The 21,913-nt window shown below is 46.5% G+C and overlaps 1 protein-coding gene across 2 annotated transcripts in view; it reads left to right on the top strand.

The window, feature by feature from the left end:
- Positions 1-21,486, top strand: part of ipcef1 (interaction protein for cytohesin exchange factors 1) — a 130,156-nt gene extending 108,670 nt beyond the window's left edge. For both annotated transcript variants that reach the window (XM_078404713.1, XM_078404714.1), the window contains exons 10-11: positions 15,577-15,764; positions 20,192-21,486. In XM_078404713.1, coding sequence (XP_078260839.1) covers positions 15,577-15,764; positions 20,192-20,392 — 389 coding nt within the window. In that variant the 3' untranslated portion in view covers positions 20,393-21,486. The remainder of the gene's footprint in view (positions 1-15,576; positions 15,765-20,191) is intronic.
- Positions 21,487-21,913: the final 427 nt, after the last annotated feature.

The following is a 21,913-nucleotide window of genomic DNA, read 5'->3' as shown; positions in this document are numbered from 1 at the left end:
AGGGGCCACAGTCTAAGAATAAAGGGGAGACCATTTAGAACTGAGATGAGAAAAAACTTTTTCACCCAGAGAGTTGTGAATTTGTGGAATTCTCTGCCACAGAAGGCAGTGGAGGCCAATTCACTGGATGAATTTAAAATATTTGAGATAGAACTGTAGGGGCTAGCAGAATCAAGGTATATGGGGAGAAGGCAGGCGCGGGTTACTGATTGTGGATGATCAGCCATGATCACAATGAATGGTGGTGCTGGCTCAAAGGGCCAAATGGCCTCCTCCTGCACCTATTTTCTGTGTTTCTATGTTTCTAATACTTATTCCGAATGCTTTCTGATTCTTATAGGAATTGAGTCATTCTGATCCTCATTGGTAATGTTACCATTTCAACATGATTTCTTCAGAGTTGGCCAAAATATATGTGCAACAGCAAAGATTTGGGTTTAAATAATATTTCCTAGCTGTGCAAAACAAACTCTGTAAATTATATTTGACACTTGAAGCTGAGAAATCTAATTGCTCTCTGCAGTCTTTAAGACCCAAGGCATCTTGCGCAACATCTAATTAGGAAATTGGAGATATTTAGGGATAATAATAATAATAATATATTCCTTTATTTGTTCCACACCGGGCAAATTTGCAGTGTTACAGCAGCAAAGTGGATAGCAGGAGACATTAATTTTCAATAAAAATAAAGATAAGGATAATTGTCATCATTTACTGTGGTTTTTTTTTTAACTGTAACTGTTACTGTTAACTGGTCTGTTGACTGGTCTGCTGGGAGCAGTGCTGGTTGTGCAGTCTCGCAGCAGCGGGAAGGAAGGACCTCTGATATCTCTTCTTCACGCACTTGGGGTGAAGGAGTCTGTCACTGAAGGAGCTACTCAGTGCAGTGACAATGTCCTGCATGGGGTGGGAGTCGTTGTCCAGCAGCGATGTTAGCTTTGCCATCACATGAGTGTTTGAACATGACCCGATCAGCTAGTTGTATTGCAGTTTGATTTAATGACAGAGTGGAGTAATGTATCTACAAACAATAGTTAGTCCAGTGAATACAGGCCCAGTCTTTCCAATCTTTCCTCATATGACAGTCCCGCCATCCCGGGGATTAACCTAGTGAACCTACGCTGCACTGCCTCAATAGCAAGGAGGTCCTTCCTCAAATTAGAAGACCAAAACTGGCCAGGAATCCATCCTTCAGGACACCTATATCTAATCGTTTTCTAAACTGCATGAGGGAGTTCACTTTCACCAGCAATGTTGGTTCATCTGCATTTTCTACTGTTAATTCAATTGTTACTGATGATCCCATTGATGTGCATCATTCCTAGCTTTATTGTATTATGTTCTGAACCACAAACTGAGTGGGTTGGATTTCTCTGCATGAGAATGACCCACGTTTACTGTGTAGGAAGGAACTGCAGATGCTGGTTTAAACCAAAGATAGGCACAGAATGCTGGAGTAACTCAGCGGGACAGGCAGCATCTCTGGATAGAAGGAATGGGCAAAGGTAATAGAGCAGAGCAAGATAGACCACTCGACCCTAAAAACCGTAGTATGTCACGGCGCCATTTTAGTAGGCAGAAACTTGCAGAAACATTTTAAAAGAAAAATAACAAAAATCTGTGAGTTGATAGATGAGATATATTCTGCAGTTTTATGGTATCATCACACATACTGTTCCCCCAAAACACTGATTACACTGCGAGAGGCATAGCGAACGGCGGGTTTTGCCGACCAAAATGGCGGACTTTACGCTCCTTTGCGTACTGCACTTCAGTGCAGGCGATTTTGACGGAGTGGTTCATCTTGCTCCTCCGGTATCTTTGGGAATGGGTGACGTTTCGGGTCGAGACCCTTCTTCAGACTACGGGTCTGAAGAAGTGGTCTCGACCCGAAACGTCACCCATTCCTTTGCTCCAGGGATGCTGCCTGACCCGCTGAGTTACTCCAGCATTTTGTGCCAGCCCACATTTACTGCCTGTGTTCCCATTGCCTGAGGCTGCCAGATACACAGAACTGATCCTGTTCACCAGGACACTAACCCCACCCCTGCCTCATGCATGACCCTGCCCCATCATAAACTTGACCAACAATCTATGTAGTCAGAAACTCTTACAAACCAATAACAATTATATAAGCACCACTTCATCTCCCTTCCTCAATCAGGTGAAAAGACCGCTCGGGATGTTGTGGTGACTAATTTCACCTTCTCCTCCACTTCCCCTCGACTAACTTCACCTTTTATCTCCTACCTCTTGAACCATTTCTCTCTGCACTTTTCCTCATATCCTTTAGTTTAGAAATACAGCGCAAAAACAGTCCCTTCGGCCGACCGAGTCCGCGACGACCAGCGATCCCCGCACATTAACACTATCCTACACACACTAGGGACATTTTTTTAATGTTTACACCAAGCCAATTAACCTACATCTTTGGAGTGTGGGAGGAAACCGAAGTTCTCGGAGAAAACTCACGGGGAGAACGTACAAACTCAGTACCGACATGCACCCGCAGCCAGGATGGAACCCGGGTCTCTGGCGCTGTAAGCACTATAAGGCAGCAACTCTACCGCTGCGCCACCATGCCGCTCTTTCGAAGCCAGTTTCTTGCACAAAGCTGTCTGTACGGGTGCCGTCTGTACGGAGTTTGTACGTTCTCCCACAGGTTTTCTCCAAGATCTTCGGTTTCCTCCCACATTCCAAAGACGTACAGGTGTGTAGGTTAATTGGCTTGGTAAATGTAAAAATTGTCCCTAGTGGGTGTAGGATAGTGTTAATGTGCGGGGATCGCTGGTCAGCGCGGACCAGTTGGGCCGAAAGGGCCTGTTTCCGCGCTGTATCTCTAAACTGAACTAAGCTAAACTAAATGAGAGAGAGACGACATTCCAGGACCTTTATGCATTATTAGAACAATGGAACTGACAGTATTATTGCACTAGAGCTTAAATAGTCTTGATGGGCCAAATGGTTGCCAGCTGGGATGGCCATGGATGGCCATCAATGCCATTATTTCTTCAAAACTGGAAAGTAACATTTTGTAGATTGTAGAATCTGTACACAATAGACAATAGACAATAGGTGCAGGAGGAGGCCATTCGGCCCTTCGAGCCAGCACCGCCATTCAATGTGATCATGGCTGATCATTCTCAATCAGTACCCCGTTCCTGCCTTCTCCCCATACCCCCTGACTCCGCTATCCTTAAGAGCTCTATCTAGCTCTCTCTTGAAAGCATTCAGAGAATTGGCCTCCACTGCCTTCTGAGGCAGAGAATTCCACAGATTCACAACTCTCTGACTGAAAAAGTGTTTCCTCATCTCAGTTCTAAATGGCCTACCCCTTATTCTTAATCTGTGGCCCCTTGTTCTGGACTCCCCCAACATTGGGAACATGTTTCCTGCCTCTAAGGAGTCCAACCCCTTAATAATCTTATACATTTTGATAAGATCCCCTTTCATCCTTCTAAATTCCAGTGTATACAAGCCTAGTCGCTCCAGTCTTTCAACATATGACAGTCCCGCCATTCCGGGAATTAACCTAGTAAACCTACGCTGCACGCCCTCAATATGCGGCACGGTAGCGCAGCGGTAGAGTTGCTGCTTTACAGCGAATGCAGCGCCGGAGACTCAGGTTCGATCCTGACTACGGGTGCTGCACTGTAAGGAGTTTGTACGTTCTCCCCGTGACCTGCGTGGGTTTTCTCCGAGATCTTCGGTTTCCTCCCACACTCCAAAGACGTACAGGTATGTAGGTTAATTGGCTGGGTAAATGTAAAAAATTGTCCCTAGTGGGTGTAGGATAGTGTTAATGTGCGGGGATCACTGGGCGGCACGGACTTGGAGGGCCGAAAAGGCCTGTTTCCGGCTGTATATATATGATATGATATGAATATTAAGATTTCAAAGCATATTACATCCCACCCAACACAAACACAAGCGTCTTGACAAGTGAAGATGACGGGATGACATTATCTGCAGGGATGATTTATAATGTGTTGATGTCTGATAGTTTAAAAACAAGTTCAGTTGAAGGGAGTGTGGTCGCACTGGCAGGAAGCTGGCTTTGTGCTGTGGTCACCTATCGGACTAAAAGGGACTGCATCAAGTTCTGTGCATGCATGTGGCATAAGCAACTTCAGACGTCAGACAAAGTGGATGTGGTCTGGTGTCAGTTATGCATCTCAGTGGAGTGTTTAGTTTGGTTTAGTTCAGAGATACAGCACGGAAACAGGCCCCTTCGGCCCACCGGGTCCGCGCTGACCAGCGATCCCTGCACATTAACACTGCCCTACACACATTAGGGACAGTTTTACTTTTATACCAGGCCAATTGACCTCCAAACCCGTGCGTCTTTGGAGTGTGGGAGGAAACCGGAGCACCCGGAGAAAACCCACGCAGGTCACGGGGGGGAATGTACAAACTCCGGTACGGACAAGCTCCCGTGGTCGGGATCGAACCCGGGTCCCTGCCGCTGTAAGGCAGCAACTCTACCGCTGCGCCACCGTGCTGCCCTCTGTGGGGAGGGAGTGACTGCCAAATCTGAACAACTTCCCAATTTGCCGTGGTAGCGCGGCGAGGCAGCAGGTAGTCCAGCTGTCTCCCGACTGCAGCACACTGAGTTGAACCTGACCTCCGGTGCGGGCTGTGTGGATTGGGCACATTTCCCCTGTGAGCGTTCCTCGGCTTCTCCGGTCTCCTCACACATCCCAAAATGTTCCCTCCACAACCCGTCGGCTAATGACCTCAAATGGAAGCAGGCATATCATTTATGCTCGGTGTATTATTTTTAAGGACCTGCAAGATAATTACATTGCAACTACATTACATCGCTGAGCTACATTACATCTACAAAGCTTCTAATACCAGACAAGTGGTAATGGAAGAACTTACTGACAATCCAAGTGATTAGTGCGGGTGTCAGGGGTTATGGGGAGAAGGCAAGGGAATGGGGTTAGGAGGGAGAGATAGATCAGCCATGATTGGGGGTCTGAAGAAGGGTCTCGACCCAAAACGTCACCCACTCTTTCTCTCCTGAGATGCTGCCTGACCTGCTGAGTTACTCCAGCATTTTGTGAATAAATACCTTCGATTTGTACCAGCATCTGCAGTTATTTTCTTACATGACTGAAGGTGGAGTAGACGATGGGCCGAATGGCCTAATTCTGCTCCCATCACGCATGGACTTATGAAACCTGTAATAATATGAGTAATCCCCTATTTTGCCTGGAAGTTGCAAGAATCCTTTAGTTTTGCTTGGAATTATTGTGAGAAATCCTTGCACTGCACACATCCAGTTGAAGTCACTTTAAATAGGACCAACATTCAAGACTTCTCCTCCCTCTTTATTGGCTTCTCCTTTCTCAGTGTCCTTCCCACCTCCTACCGGAAATAAATGGAGGATCCCTGAACCACCCCCGACACCTGATAGCCGTCGCTAGACACACAATGCTGGAGTAACTCAGCGGGTCAGGCAGCATCTCGGGAGAGAAGGAATGGGTGACGTTTCAGGTCGAGGCCCTTCTTCAGACTGATGTCAGGGGAGGGGGCGGGACAGAGATAGAATGTAGTCAGAGACAGTAAGACTGGTGGTAGAGCTGGGAAGGGGGAGGAGATGGAGAGAGAGGGAGAGCAAGAACTACTTGAAGTTAGAGAAGTCAATGTTCATACCGCTGGGGTGTAAGCATCTGAAGAAGGGTCTCGACCCGAAACGTCACCCATTCCTTCTCTCCAGAGATGCTGCCTGTCCCGCTGAGTTACTCCAGCATTTTGTGTCTATCTTCGGTTTAAACCAGCATCTGCAGTTCCTTCCTACACCTGATATCCGTCTCCTTCCTGCCCTGGCATCCTGATTTGCCCATCCCTCGGTGGTCTCGCAACCCTATCTCTCCTAAACCCAATCCCCGCTGCTTCTCCCACAGCAACATCTGTTGTTAGTGCGACTCATTGTAACAGAAGCCTTAAATTATTGATCTGCCAGGCCATCTGAGGAGACATTGACGGGAGGTATTCCTGGCCCAGGGAAACATGATTATTGCAAGATGGTTCGGAACCCAAACCTGGATTCCTAGACCAATGAAAGGGTATGAAAAGGCCATAAGTGCATAAGTGACAGGATCAGAATTAGGCCATCAAGTCTACTCCGCCATTCAATCATGGCTGATCTATGTCTCCCTCCTAACCCCATTCTCCTGCCTTCTCCCCATAAACCTTGACACCTGTACTAATCAAGAGTGCAAGGTCTATGAAAAGTCAAGTCAAGTCAAGTCAAGTCAATTTTATTTGTATAGCACATTTAAAAACAACCCACGTTGACCAAAGTGCTGTACATCTGATTAGGTTCCAATGGAAAAAAAAAAAGAAACATACAGTAGTACGCAAACAGTTCACAGCCCCTCCTCAATGAGCCTCAAACGCTAGGGAGTAGAAATAGGTTTTGAGCCTGGACTTAAAGGAGTCGATGGAGGGGGCAGTTCTGATGGGGAGAGGGATGCTGTTCCACAGTCTAGGAGCTGCAACCGCAAAAGCGCGGTCACCCCTGAGCTTAAGCCTAGACCGCGGGATAGTGAGTAGCCCCAAGTCGGCCGACCTGAGGGACCTGGAGTTAGAGAGGGGGGTTAGAAGATTTTTGATGTAGGGGGGGGAGTGTCCATTTAGGGCTTTATACGTGAATAGGAGGAGCTTGAAGTTGATTCTGTACCGTACAGGGAGCCAGTGGAGAGAGGCCAGAATCGGGATGATGTGGTCCCTTTTACGGGTACCCGTCAGGAGTCTCGCTGCGGCGTTTTGGACCAGTTGCAGGCGGGACAGGGAAGATTGGCTGATCCCAGTGTATAGGGAGTTGCAGTAGTCTAGGCGGGAGGAAATGAAAGCGTGAATGATTTTTTCTGTGTCGTCGAATTGGAGGAAAGGTTTGATTTTAGCTATGGTTCGAAGTTGGAAGAAGCTGGCTTTTACCACAGCGTTGACTTGCTTGTCAAATTTTAATGCAGAGTCAAATATCATGCCGAGGTTTTTGACATGCAGTTTGACTAGGCAGGATAGACTTCCAAGACTGCCTGTTATCAATTTGATGGAGCCGGGGGGGCCGAATAGGATGACCTCAGACTTGCTCTCATTTAACTGGAGGAAGTTCTGTGCCATCCAACATTTTATTTTTTAAAGAAAAGGTATAGAAGTGTGAAAACGCACACCATAGGGGAGGGAGGGGGGGGGGGGGGGGGGGAGAGAGGGGGGGGAGGGGGAGGGGGGGAGGAGAGGGCGCTGCACCAATGCAGGAGAGGTTTGGGCTCAATGGGTTCACTTGGCCTAGTCTGTTTTAAAGATGCTTTATATTGTTCTTATGCAGTTGGATTACCAAAGCAAGTCAAATGCAGAACTGCTATTACTCACTAAATACCACAGTAAAGCTGGTTTTGAGTAATATAAAAACCACTTAAAACAAACATCCCTGCGAACGGCCCAAATTTTCATTATGTGTCCGTTTACCAAGCTGTTGATCGTCCAAATCCTCAACCAGAAGCATAGCAACTGTTGGCACCATTTCCCTTGGCACTAGGTGAAATGTAAATGATAGATTAGATGCAAATGAATTGTTTCCCTGATACAATAATCATCACAAAGAGACAGAGCCAGCCCACCATGCTGAACCCTATCAAATGCCTTGCTGACATCCACGTATACATTTACTACTCTGCCTTCATCGACCTTTTTGGTCACATCTTCAAAACATTCACAAGTTCATGAGGCACGACCTCCCACGTACAAAACCGTGCTGACCATCTCTAATCAGCCCTGGTCCATCTAAATGCATGCATATTTGGAATTTAGAAGGATGAGAGGGGATCTTATCGAAACATATAAGATTATTAAGGGGTTGGACACGATAGAGGTGGGAAACATGTTCCCAATGTTGGGGGAGTCCAGAACCAGGGGCCACACAGTTTAAGAATAAGGGGTAGGCCATTTAGAACGGAGATGAGGAAAAACTTTTTCAGTCAGAGAGTTGTGAATCTGTGGAATTCTCTGCCTCAGAAGGCAGTGGAGGCCAATTTTCTGAATGCATTCAAGAGAGAGCTAGATAGAGCTCTTAAGGATAGCGGAGTCAGGGGGCATGGGGAGAAGGCAGGAACGGGGTACTGATTGAGAATGATCAGCCATGATCACATTGAATGGTGGTGCTGGCTCGAAGGGCTGAATGGCCTACTCCTGCACCTATTGTCTATTGTCTATTGTCTATATCTTATCCCTCAGAAGGAACTGCAGATGCTGGTTTAAACCCGAGAAAGATTCAAAAAGCTGGAGTAACTCAGCGGGACAGGCAGCATGTGTGGAGAAAAGGAAAAGGCTTAGAATACTTTCTAGTAACTTTCTAACCATGCAGGCCATGGTCCGGCCTGCAGTTCCCAGGCTTTTCCCAGCAGCCGTTATTAAACAGCGGCACAACATTTGCCATCTCCCAGTCTTCCGACATCTCACCTGTATTTAAAGATTACTCATAAATCTCATCCAGGAGACCTGCCATTTCCTCTCCAGTTTCCCACAGTGTCCTCGGATATATCTGATCAGGTCCGGGAGATTTGTCTATCTTCATACACGCTGGGACGTTCAGCACCTCCTCGACCCTAACACTGACTGCCCTCAAGGTACTTCCACTGACTGCCTCCAGTTCCCCAGTCCTCATGACTTTCCCCATGATCAAAGCAGAGGAGAAATACACATTGAGAACCTTGGCCCGTCTCCTGTGGCTCCGCACAGAGTTGATCGCTTTGATTCCTTAGGGGCCCCATTCTCTCTCAGGCTACCCATTTTTTGACTTATTGTACTTATAAAATCTCTTTGGATTATCCTTAATATTACCTGCCAGAGCTACCTCCTGTCCTGATTTCCTTTTCTAACGTGCTCCTCAGTCTGGGAAACTCTTCCAGGGATATACTTGATCCCAGCTGCCTATACCTGTCCCAGGTCTCCTTCTTATTCTTGAGGTGGGCCTCAATTTTCCTCATCACCCCAGCTTCCTCACACCCACCTGCTTTGCCCTTCACTCCAAGGGGAAGATACATGCCCTGAACTCTTGTCAGCACTCTCCGGATGTTCCTTTTTCCTTCAAACAACCTGCTCCTGGCAACCTGAACGTGTTCTTGTCCTAATACCCTCAAAGTTGGCCTTGCCCTGTCTCTTTTTCATAACTGTTTTAAACCTAATAGAACACTGGTCGCTGGTCCCAAAAGGCCCAATCCGCGAACACTTCATCCACTTGCCCCTCCCAGTATTCTCAGACTAGATCAAGCGTTGCCCTCTCTCGTGTATTGCGTGAGGAAACTTTCCTGAGCTCATGTGACCCATTCTGCCCTGTCTAAACCTTTTGCACCGTGACACTCCCAGTCAATATTGGGAAAGTTAAAATCCCCCACTGCAACAACCTTATTAGTCGCACAGTTGTCTGCAATCTCCTGCCACATGGTGCAACACATCCCTCTTCCCGCTCCCCGTGCCACCTTCCATCTGTGATCTTTCTTCTGGATTTGCAATTTGTGCATCTTAGGTCATAAGTGATAGGAGCACAATTGGGCCATTCAGCCCATCAAGTCTATTCCGCCATTCAATCATGGCTGATCTGTCTCTCCCTCCTAACCCCATTCTCCTGCCTTCTCCCCATAACCCCTGACACCCGTACTAATCAAGAATCTATCTATCTCTGCCTTAAAGATATCCACTGACTTGGCCTCCACAGCCTTCTGTGGCAAAGAATTCCACAGATTCACCACCATCTGGCTAAAGAAATTGCTCCTCATCTTCCTAAAAGAACGTCCTTTAATTCTGAGGCTGTGACCTCTAGTCCTAGACTCTATCACAAGTGGAAACATCCTCTCCACATCCACTCTATCCAAGCCTTTCACTATCCATATGTCCTTATCTCACATTGTGTCTTTTCACCTCTGGCCTTTGTCCAACCATCTCACCTGTACCCTCCTATCACATGCCAGTCTTTGTCTTGCCCCCAGCAGGATAAACTCAGCTCTCTTCCAGTTTTCTCACCCCCACCACCACCCCCCCATCACCCCCACCTCCCCCATCACCCCCCCACCCACCCCCCCCCCCCCCCATTACAATCAGCCTGAGGAAGGGTCCCAAACCAAATCGTTGCCTATCCATGTTCTCCAGAAATGCCGCCTGGCCCTTTGAGTTACTCCAGCACTTTGTGTCTTTTTTCGTAAACCAGCATCTGCAGATCCTCAGGTTTCTAAGTTGGAGTTTACTGTCTTATGCTGCCCTCTACTGCGACTATTTTGAAACATTCTCAATCACCTTTCTGACCTAGTGAAACACTCCTCTTAGTAGTGTAGGCCACGGTGGCGCAGCGGTAGAGTTGCTGCCTTACATCGAATGCAGCGCCGGAGACCCGAGTTCCATCCTGACTACGGGCGCCGTCTGTACGGAGTTTGTACGTTCTCCCCGTGACCTGCGTGGGTTTTCTCCGAGATCTTCGGTTTCCTCCCACACTCCAAAGACGTGCAGGTTTGTAGATTAATTGGCTTGGTATAAATGTAAGTTGTCCCTCGTGTGTGTCGGGTAGTGTTAATGTGCGGGGATGGCTAGTCGGTGCAGACTCAGTGGGCCGAAGGGCCTGTTTCCATGCTGTTTCTGTAAACTAAACTAAACTAAACTAAACACTGCATGGTGAAAGAGGATGAAGCGCAAGTGGATAAATTGCTTCTGAGAGAACAAAAAAGAGGTTGCTGTGATAGACACAAAGTGCTGGAGTAACTCAGCGGGTCAGGCAGCATCTCTGGAGAACGTGGATGGGTGATATTACAGGTTGGGACCCTTCTTCAGACTGATTGTTCGGGGGAGGAGGGGTGGGGGGAACTGGATGAAGAAAAAGCCAGGACAAACTAGAGCCAGCAACAGATGACCCCAGGCATAGGGCCGCACGGTGGCGCAGCGGTAGAGTTGCTGCCTTACAGCAAATGTAGCGCCGGAGACTCAGGTTCGATCCTGACTACGGGTGCCGTCTGTACGGAGTTTGTACATTCTCCCCATGACCTGCGTGGGTTTTCCTCCGAGATCTTCGGTTTCCTCCCGCACTCCAAAGACGTACAGGTGCGTAGGTTAATTGGCTGGGTAAATGTAATAATTGTCCCTAGTGTGTGTAGGATAGTGTTAGTGTGTGGGGATCACTGGTCGGCGCGGACCCGGTGGGCCGAAGGGCCTGATTCCGCGCTGCATCTCTAAACTAAACTAAACAGGCAGTGAGGTTTCCTGATAGCCTGATTAGTGTCTGGGGGCAGTGTGAGCCACGGTGGGCGACATTGTTGCAGACTTTGGGATGGTGAACTGACCTTTAGTGGAGGAAGGTGGACAAGCAGGGAGAAGAGGGAAGGGAAGGGGGAGTGGTGTTCACCCATTCCCCTACTCAGGCACCTTTGCAATTTGTCCACCTTTTAAAGATTTGAAGAATACACTGGAATTTTGAAGGATGAGAGGGGACCTTATCGAAACGTATAAGATTATTAAGGGGCTGGACACTTTAGAGGCAGGAAACACGTTCCCAATGTTGGGGGAGACCAGAACAAGGGGCCACAAAGTTTAAGAATAAGGGGTAGGCCATTTAGAACGGAGACGAGGAAAATCTTTTTCAGCCAGAGAGTTGTGAATCTGTGGAATTCTCTGCCTCAGAAGGCAGTGGAGGCCAATTCTCTGGATGCTTTCAAGAGAGAGTTAGATAGAGCTCTTAAGGATAGCGGAGTCAGGGGGTATGGGGAGAAGGCAGGAACGGGGTACTGATTGATAATGATCAGCCATGATCACATTGAATGGTGGTGCTGGCACCTATTGTCTATTGTTATTATTCTCATGCAATCACATCTCCATCTTGAATATTCAATCAAGCCCACTTGTCTCTGCTGATAGACAAATGCTGGAGTAACTCAGCGGGTCAGGCAGCATCTCTATAGTAAAGGAATAGGTGACGATTTGGATCAAGACCCTTCGTCATGACCTGAAACGTCACCTCATCCTTCTCTCCAGAGATGCTGCCTGACCTGCTGAGTTACTCCAGCACTTTGTACCTTTTTGTTTTGTAAGCTCCTTGTTTCTGCATTCTCTCTTTATATCCTTTCTTATTATAATAATAATAATAATAATAATTACAATAATAATTATTATTATTGCACTACTATTGTTTGATTTTTGAGTATGTGTGTATATATATATATATATATATGTATATGTAGGAAAGAACTGCAGATGCTGGTTTAAATTGAAGGTAGACACAAAATGCTGGAGTAATTCAGTGGGTCAGACAGCATCTCTGGAGAGAAGGAATGGGTGACGTTTCGGGTCGAGACCCTTCTTCAGACTGAAAGTCAGGGGAGGGGGAAACGAGAAATATGGACGATGATGTGGAGAGATATAGAACAAATGAATGAAAGATGGCGGCACGGTAGCGCAGCGGTAGAGTTGCTGCTTTACAGCGAATGCAGCGCCTGAGACTCAGGTTCGATCCTGACTACGGGTGCTGCACTGTAAGGAGTTTGTACGTTCTCCCCGTGACCTGCGTGGGTTTTCTCCGAGATCTTCGGTTTCCTCCCACACTCCAAAGACGTGCAGGTATGTAGGTTAATTGGCTGGGTAAATGTAAAAATTGTCCCTAGTGGGTGTAGGATAGTGTTAATGTACGGGGATCACTGGGCGGCACGGACATGGAGGGCCGAAAAGGCCTGTTTCCGGCTGTATATATATGATATGATATGATGCGCCAAAAATAACGATGATAAAGGAAACTGTTAGCTGCCTGGCTTGTTGAGTTACTCCAGCATTTTTTGTCAATCGTGTATTCCCCCAGCTTCTTTTCAATAACAGTCACATTTACAGCACAGTTTGTGCAGTCTGTTCATATTCAATGGGAACCTAGTTAAAAATGCCAAACGGATTTGGATTGCTTGAAAGGATAGAAAAACGAACTCAATCACAACTTTCCATTGTATCTTTCAAAGGGAAAGATGGTCCAAAGACATCCCTGATGTATTTAACAGAAAACCGTCAACTGTTTAAAGGGCCTGTCCCACGTAGGTGATTTTAAGGCGACTGCCGGTGACTAGGCTGTCGCTGAACGTTTGCCGGGGTGCCGCGCGCGGGCGTGATCGTGAGGAGTCTTCAATGAATCGTAGCGGATCTCGGCGCTTCGTGGAAAAATTTTCCAGATAAAAATTTCTGGGCGACAGCTGGCTTGTCGCCAGGTATCGTAGCTTATTGCGGGCGCTGTCTGTCGCACGCTGTCCCCAGGTTTGCTAGGTTGTCACAGATGCATTTAGAAGCACGTGATATTAAATTAAGAAAAGGCATTTGAAGATACCAGAAGATAGTTTTGTTTAACCAATTTATTTACCGTCAGGACATTTGACGGGTAGATTGGAGGTGACAGTTTGACGGTCAGGTGAGCGTGGGAATTTCGCGATGTTTCCGAAGACGGTGTAATCTCTTAGCCAGGTGCTAGTTTCACAAAAAAAGTAACTTGTATCGACCTGACTCGGCATTGTCGTGGTGATTGTCGTGGGGTAAAAGAAAATTTTGGCGATCTGCTACGACTTTGACAGTGGGGGAAATACAAAGGGCAAACTTATGATCCAAGACCAAAAAGAAGATGTCATTTTGTAATTTGTTGTATCATGCAATCCAATGTTTGATATCATTTGGTCAAGTGCAAGGCCTGCTGGTTCTCTTGGTTGCTAAGCATTTTAACCCTTCCCTTTCCCATACTGACCTTTCAGTCCTTGGCCTCCTCCATACCAGAGTGAGGCCATGTGTAAAATAAAGGCACTACACCTCATATTCCACTCGGGTAGCTTACAACTCAATAGTATGTTCATTTAGTTTAGTTTAGAGATACAGCGTGGAAACAGGCCCTTCGGCCCACCGGGTCCGTGCCAACCAGCGATCCCCGCACATTAACACCATCCTACACCCACTAGGGACAATTTTTTTACATTTACCAAGCCAATTAACCTTCAAACCTGCACGTCTTTGGAGTGTGGGAGGAAACTGAAGATCTCGGAGAAAACCCACGCAGGTCACTGGGAGAACGTACAAACTCCGTACAGACAGCGCCCGTAGTCGGGATGGAACCCGGGTCTCCGGCGCTGCATTCGCTGTAATGCAACAACTCTACCGCTGCGCCACTGTGCCACCCTAAGTTAAATTCTTCAACTTCAAGTATACCCCAACCCCCCCCCCCCCATCTCTTTGTGCCCCCCAGGGGATATACAATGTAATTCCCGCCATTTCCTAAGCCATCCGGTTACCATACTGCTTTGCCCTCCTTCCAACACATCCCCCACCCCCATTTCCCGTTTATTCACCCTAATTTTGCCCCCTCTCCCAAATGCCCTTCCACACACATCCCGCCCTCCCTCCCACCCTCCCTCCAGCTTCACATTTCACTCCTCCTCCTCCTCCTCCTCCTCCTCCTCCTCCTCTTCTTCCTTATCCGATGCCCTTTTGTTTCCTTTGCACCTCAAGGCTATTTCACCTGCTCTACCCATCTGCCAATCCCCCAATTATCATTTGCAAGATGAAATGGGTGGGAAGGAACTGCAGGTGCTGGTTTAAACCGAAGATCGACACAAGATGCTGTAGTAACTCAGCGGGTCTGGAGAAACGGAATGGGTAACGTTTCGGGTCGAGACCCTTTTTCAGCCACCCATTCCTTCTCTCCCCAGATGCTGCCTGTCCCGCTGAGTTACTCCAGCATTTTGTATCATTTGTCATGCTCCCACCTCCCTTTTCCATCTGTCATTCCTTACTCCAATCAGTCTGACCTGAAACATCCTCTGTCCATCCCCTCCACTGATGCTGCCTGATCCACTAAATTCCTCCAGCACTTTGTGTTTTGCACAAGATTCGAGCACTTGCAGTTCCTTATGTTTACATTATATTATTCACTTTTGGCATCAGTGATTTTTAGTTCAATACTAGACCAAGTGGACCCGTTGGGCCCAAATCGGTCCTGCATTGGTTTAGCACCCTCTCCTCCTCCCCCCCCCCCCCCACTCCCTCCTCCCCCTCCACCCCCTCTCCCCTCCCCCCTCCCCTCCTCCCCTCCCCTCCCCACCCACCCTCCCCACCTCCCCCTCCCCCTCCCCTCCCCCTCTCTCTCCCTCCTCCCCCTCCCCACCCCCTCCCTCCTCCACCCCCCTTCCACCTCCCTCCTTCCCCTCCCCCACTCCATCCCCCTCAACCCTCCTTATCCTCCCTCCTCCATCCCCCTCCCCCCCCTCCCTCTCTAGGAGATAGATTTAAACTTTAAAATGTGAATAACTTTAAAAATATAACACCCCCGATTTCAATGAAACGTCTTCCATTAGCACCAAAGGGACGACGGTGAGTAAGGTGGGCCTAAAATTGTCACGCTATCGTGTACCGTCTTGGCTGGAGTTCAGGAACAAACAAACAAACAAACAAGAGTTTTAGTATATAGATTGATGCCGGAAGTTCTTTCAGTGAGTCCTCAGTGTCAATTTAAATGTGCTTTTTCTCACATGGTGGTGGAATCCCTTTGACATTGCTTTGCTCTTTACTTTTAAGAACAACCGCAAAGCTCTGACGAAATGCAACAGCTGTATAAATCCTTGGAACAAGCAAGTCTTTCTCCGATTGGAGAATATCGAGCGTCAACAAAGAGGGATTTCAGGCGATCCTTTATAAAGCGCAGTAAAAATCCCATTGTCAATGAAAGACTGCACAAATTCAGAACATTGAACAGTACGTTAAAGGTACGTAAGGGTTTATTTTTACGTCTGTGGATAAATCATAATTTCGTTCAATATGCACTACAAAATTATCTGCATGGGTAAGCTGTTGAAAAATAGCTTATTTAAAGCATATAGCTTCTGTTAAGGCTCAACACCTGCGCTCGGTCCGCGTTGGCCAAACTGATCTCCCGGTGGCCGAGCACTTCAACTCCCCCTCCCACTCCCAGTCTGACCTTTCTGTCATGGGCCTCCTCCAGTGCCATAGTGAGGCCCACCGGAAATTGGAGGAACAGCACCTCATATTTCGCCTGGGCAGCTTGCAGCCCAGCGGTATGAACATCGACTTCTCCAACTTTAGATAGTTCCTCTGTCCCTCTCTTCCCCTCCCCCTTCCCAGTTCTCCCTCTATCTTCCTGTCTCCACCTATATCCTTCCTTTGTCCCGCCCCCCCTGACATCAGTCTGAAGAAGGGTCTCGACCCGAAACGACACCCATTCCTTCTCTCCTGAGATGCTGCCTGACCCGCTGAGTTACTCCAGCATTTTGTGAATAAATATCTTCGATTTGTACCAGCATCTGCAGTTATTTTCTTTACTACCTGTTCAGGTGCAATTTTCAGTTAGATGATCCCAGGTGACCTGCCAGCATGGAGACCAACAATACAAAATCCAAAGGTAGACACAAATAATGGAGTAACTCAGCGGGTCAGACAGCATCTCTGGAGAAAAGGAACAGCTGACGTTTCAGGTCTCGACCCAACACATCACCCATTCCTTCTCTCTAGAGATGCTGCCTGACCCGCTGAGTTACTGCAGCATTTTGAGTCTGCCTTCGGTGTAAACTAGCATCTGCAGTTCCTTCCTACACAATACAAAATCAGTTTCGACCAGCAAACCCATAGCTGCTACAAAAGAGCTTCTAAACTCTGCATCGCGCGGGCCATTGAGACCAAGGTATACAATTGCAATAGAAGGAGGTTTTGCAGGCAGGATTCTGTTAGGCCAGCTTAAAAAAACAGAGGCCCTCGGGAAACTCGGAGGTTTTATCTTCAGGTTTGTTCTGATCTATAAATGAGTCAAGATTATAGTTTTACTCTGTCAAGCTCCAGGTCCATGTGCAACGTAGGAGGTGATTATAATGATTGAATTGTTGAATACACTTCTGCAAGTGATTGCTGTGCTTGTGGCCTGGAGGTACATGGTGTTGAGAATTAGCAGGGGAAACGCCACACTTAAAGTTTGCCTTGAGTTCAAAAGAACGCATCTCCTCTTGTCAGTAGAGTTCTGAACATTCTCCTTGGGAACAACATTTACCCCTGAAGAAGAGAGGTACTGATCATTATAAGGTCATCAGGGATAGGAGCAGAATTAGGCCATTCAGCCCATCAAGTCTATTCCGCCATTCAATCGTGGCTGATGTATCTCTCCCTCCTAACCCCATTCCCCTGCCTTCTCCCATTAACCTCTGACACCTGTACTAATAGACAATAGACAATAGGTGCAGGAGGAGGCCATTCTGCCCTTTGAGCCAGCACCGCCATTCACTGTGATCATGGCTGATCATCCACAATCAGTACCCCGTTCCTGCCTTCTCCCCACATCCCTTGACTCCGCTATCATTAAGAGCTCTATCCAACTCTCTTGAAAGCATCCAGGGAATTGGCCTCCACTGCCTTCTGAGGCAGAGAGTTCCACAGATTCACAACTCTCTGAGTGAATAAAAAATCTGTCGATCTCTGCCTTGAAGATATCCGCTGGCTTGGCCTTCTGTGGCAAAGAATTCCATAGACTGAGCCACCCGTGGCCCTGGAACCGGCATTGGAGGCTAAATGTGGACTGCAGATTAGATCAAGTACAATCTAGCCCAATGTTCCACTTTACAAGGTGGAGGGCAAGTCTGTCAAATTATCTATCCCGCTGCAAGTTGAAAATGATGCTCCAAGGAGGCAGAGTAGCATGTGCAGGGTGGTAGATTATGCTCCTCTCACTCTTCACAATGAATAAAACGTTGCTACTTCTACACCTCTAGAACTTAGTTTAGAGATACAGCGCAGAAACAGGCCCTTCAGCCCACCGAGTCTGCACCGACCAGCCATCCCCACCACATTAACACTGTCCTACACACACTGGGGACAATTTACACATACACCAAGCCAATTAACCTACAAACCTGCACGTCATTGGAGTGTGGGAGGAAACCGAAGATCTCGGAGAAAGCTCTTCACGGTCACGGGGAGAACGTACAAACTCCGTGGACAGCGCCCGTAGTCAGGATCGCTGCAAGGCAGCAACTCAGCGAGCATTTACATATCTACATACTAAAACTCTCGTTTGTTATCTTGTTTGTGACTGAACTTCAGCCAAAACGGTACACGATAGCGTGACAATTTTAGGCCCACCTTACTCACCATTGTCACTTTAGTGATAATGCAAGTAGTTTTAATGCAGGAGAGGTTTGGGCCCAACATGTCCACTTGGTCTAGTTATACTTAACAATGAGAAATGCTGACATGCAAAAAGGATTAGTAAGTCAAAGAAGGAGGTTCGAGACTAAGTAAGCAAAAACTTAATCTAAAAACTTTAGCCAAGTTCATAAATGAGGAGAAGGGAAGGAAGAGTCCATTATAAATGGGGCTGCATTTTTATAGCGCATGTATGATCACAATATTCGCAAGTATTTTAGAGCCAAGGGCATTCTTTTGAAATGTAGTTATTGTACAGACTCTTATGAATAACCATGTAAACTAAGCAGTTAATCTATTTTCTAATTTACAATGATATAAAGCTTTCAAATTTAGATAAGTCCCTCGAGAGACTTCATTACATGCCATTTGGAAGTCCATATTTCTTCATTCGGAACTTGTCAAGAGTCAAAAGAGTGTTTTATTGTCATATGTACCTTGAGGGACTAAAGGCAATTATTGGCTCAGATTGGACATTGCTTGTGTGGAGTCAGAAATAATATTGTGAAGGTGATGGGCCTAGTAAGAAGTAACCAGTCTGAAGAAAAGTCCTGTCCTGAAATGTCCTTCTTCTGTTCGCTCCACATATGCTGCCTGATCCACTGAGTTCTTTCAGCATTTTGTGTTATGCTCAGGGAATGATTGGTGTCACCCAGCAAGGATCCATGTTGGTATCCCAGCTATTCACCATTTTTATCAACCATTTACATGATGGAATGAAAAGTCCACTTAACCAAGTCCACTTAACAGCTTGCAGCCCAGCGGTATGAACATTGACTTCTCCAACTTTAGATAGTTCCTCTGTCCCTCTCTTTCCCCCCCCCCTCCCCCTTCCCAGTTCTCCCACTGTCTTCCTGTCTCCACCTATATCCTTCCTTTGTCCCGCCCCCCCGACATCAGTCTGAAGAAGGGACTCGACCTGAAACGTCACCCATTCCTTCTCTCCTGAGATGCTGCCTGACCTGCTGAGTTACTCCAGCATTTTGTGAATAAATACCTTCGATTTGTACCAGCATCTGCAGTTATTTTCTTACACTTAACCAAGGATGTTCCTTCTGCAGGATTTATCTTCTTGCCACTACTAACCCACACATAGTGACCGATGTGCTTCCAAAATAAACTTTTCTCAGTGTAGAAGTGTTTCATGAAAACAAATTAATAATAAAAAAAATCCACGATTAGTAGATCTAGTGGTGCTGTCTGTTCGGAGTTTGTACGATCTCCCCGTGACCTACGTGGGATTTCCCCGGGTGCTCTGGTTTCCTCTCACACTCCAAAGACGTGCAGGTTTGTAGGTTAATTGGCTTGGTATAAGTGTAAATTGTCCCTAGTGTGTGTGGGATAGTGCTAATGTGCGGGGATCGCTGGTCGGCGCGGACTCGGTGGGCCGAAGAGCCTGTTTCCGCTCTGTACAATAGACAATAGACAATAGGTGCAGGAGGAGACCATTCGGCCCTTCGAGCCAGCACCGCCATTCAATGTGATCATGGCTGATCATTCTCAATCAGTACCCCGTTCCTGCCTTCTCCCCATACCCCCTGACTCCGCTATCCTTAAGAGCTCTATCCAGCTCTCTCTTGAATGCATTCAGAGAATTGGCCTCCACTGCCTTCTGAGGCAGAGAATTCCACAGATTCACAACTCTCTGACTGAAAAAGTTTTTCCCCATCTCAGTTCTAAATGGCCTACCCCTTCTTCTTAAACTGTGGCCCCTTTGTTCTGGATTCCCCCCAACATTGGGAACTCTAAACTAAACTCAACTAAACCCAGGTGAAAGCTATTGCTGGTGATGGTGCTCTGAAGAAGGCAGCCTGCTCTCAATGGGAAATATATTTTAGCCAAATGTAAGGAGATGCAGACATGATGTTGACTTATCTTTAGTGAATCACACTTTTATGGCTCGTAACAATAAGTTATTTGCATTGTCACGAAACATCAATGTTTATTTTAAAACTATGGTTTTTTTTCATTGCCCTCCCTTAACCAGTCCAAAGAAGCTGACCTGACCGTTATAAACCTGCTCCTGGAAAGTTCGCAGTTGACGTCAGAGAAATTCCGACAGTGGAAAGAAGATTATTCACTATTGCTGCAGGATATCTGCAAAGGTGACCAGTCTAACGATGGTGTCGAAAGGAATTCTGATACGCTGGAGAATCGGGGACCATCGTCGCTTGTATCAGATGATTAATTTTGTTTATTTAAATTACTCAGATGTGGCCCGGGTGCTCCTCGACTTACAGTGGGGTTCCGTTCCCATAAACCCACCGTAAACCGCAAATATCGTAAGTGGAAAATGCGTTTAATACACCTGATCACGTGGCCGGAAGCGAGCTGCGGCTCGCTGCTGTTGCCCATCGTAAAGTCGAAGCATCGTAAGTCGGGGAGCATCTGTACTTTACTGTCTTGGGCGAACAAAGTTGTTTCCTGAAGCACTAAGAATGACAGGACTTCCAACAAGCCAATGTCGCCTGTAAACTAATGAGAAACAGTGCTGGTTGTGATTTTAAGTAATCATTTTCAACTTTCATCGTGGGACTTGTGAATGATTATTTATTTTATAGGCAATGCCACTGAGTAATGGCCACAGTTTTATGTGTAAGTAAACACCTCTTTAAAGGGTCAAAGTTTACAGAGAACATTCATAGTCTATTTTTGTTTTATTCTATTTATTCGCAATGGTGATCAGGCATGAAGTGGTTCTGAAGCCTGCAGTATCTGAAACATATTTGCACATGTAAAAAATATTGTATATACGAAATGTCGCTTGAGAAACAAATATAATGCCAATGATTCCACTGAAAGTAAAGGCTAATGTGCATATTAAGTCCTATTTTTGTTTAAAAAAAACTATTTTGTTCAAAAAAAATGAAACCATCACAATAAAAATGTGCCTGCACATGTTAAGGTCAAAAGTGATAGGGGCAGAAGTGGGCCATTCGGCCCATCAAGTCTGCCATTCAATCATGGCTGATCTATCTCTCCCTCCTCACCCCATTCTCCTGCCTTCTCCCTATAACCCCTGACACCTGAACATGTTCTTGAAGGGACTTGATCTGCAGGAAAGATCAATGGGGTTGGGTGTTGGAAGGTAAAGTGGGGGGGAGGTTCTCTTTCAACAATTGTCCCACTGTGATGTAAATCGTCTATAATTGCAAAGCCTTCATTTACATTTTCGTTTAATTGTACCAATCAAAGATTTGTTGTAAAACAGGGTGAAGATATTTCTTCCACTCTTTTACCATTGTAAAATCATAATAAATCGGAATAAACAAGAGGAGGAAGACGCATCTAATTATCTATAAGAGTGTCTTGGACTGTCTTATCACTCAGAACATTAACAATCCGCAGGAATGTTTTCTCCGCAGGGGAAGTACTCAGAATAATCCTTGATGTAAAATGTAAAAGGTCATTCATCCATCCCAGCAGCAGTAGGGACTGGAAATTAGTGCGTGTGTGCCTGTTTGTGCAAAACACTGCTGCAAAGAATTGTGTTGTATTTTTTTGACTCGGCATTTGTGCAATCCAAAATGGTCTTGTGCGATCATTGGCGGGTAAAATGACAACAATCGTGAAATTAGACAGTGCAGTTCCAGTCAAGCCAAGTCAAGTCAAGTTGATTTGTCACATACACGATGTGCAGTGAAATGAAAGTGGCAATGCCTGCGGATCGTGCAAAAAAAAAGTTACAGCATATAAATAAAAGTTAATA

This window comes from Rhinoraja longicauda, chromosome 9 (genome assembly GCF_053455715.1).
Source record: "Rhinoraja longicauda isolate Sanriku21f chromosome 9, sRhiLon1.1, whole genome shotgun sequence".
NCBI classification, from domain to species: Eukaryota; Metazoa; Chordata; class Chondrichthyes; order Rajiformes; family Arhynchobatidae; genus Rhinoraja; species Rhinoraja longicauda.
Note: the sequence above shows the minus strand (reverse complement) of the source record. Positions and strands in the feature narration are given on the sequence as shown.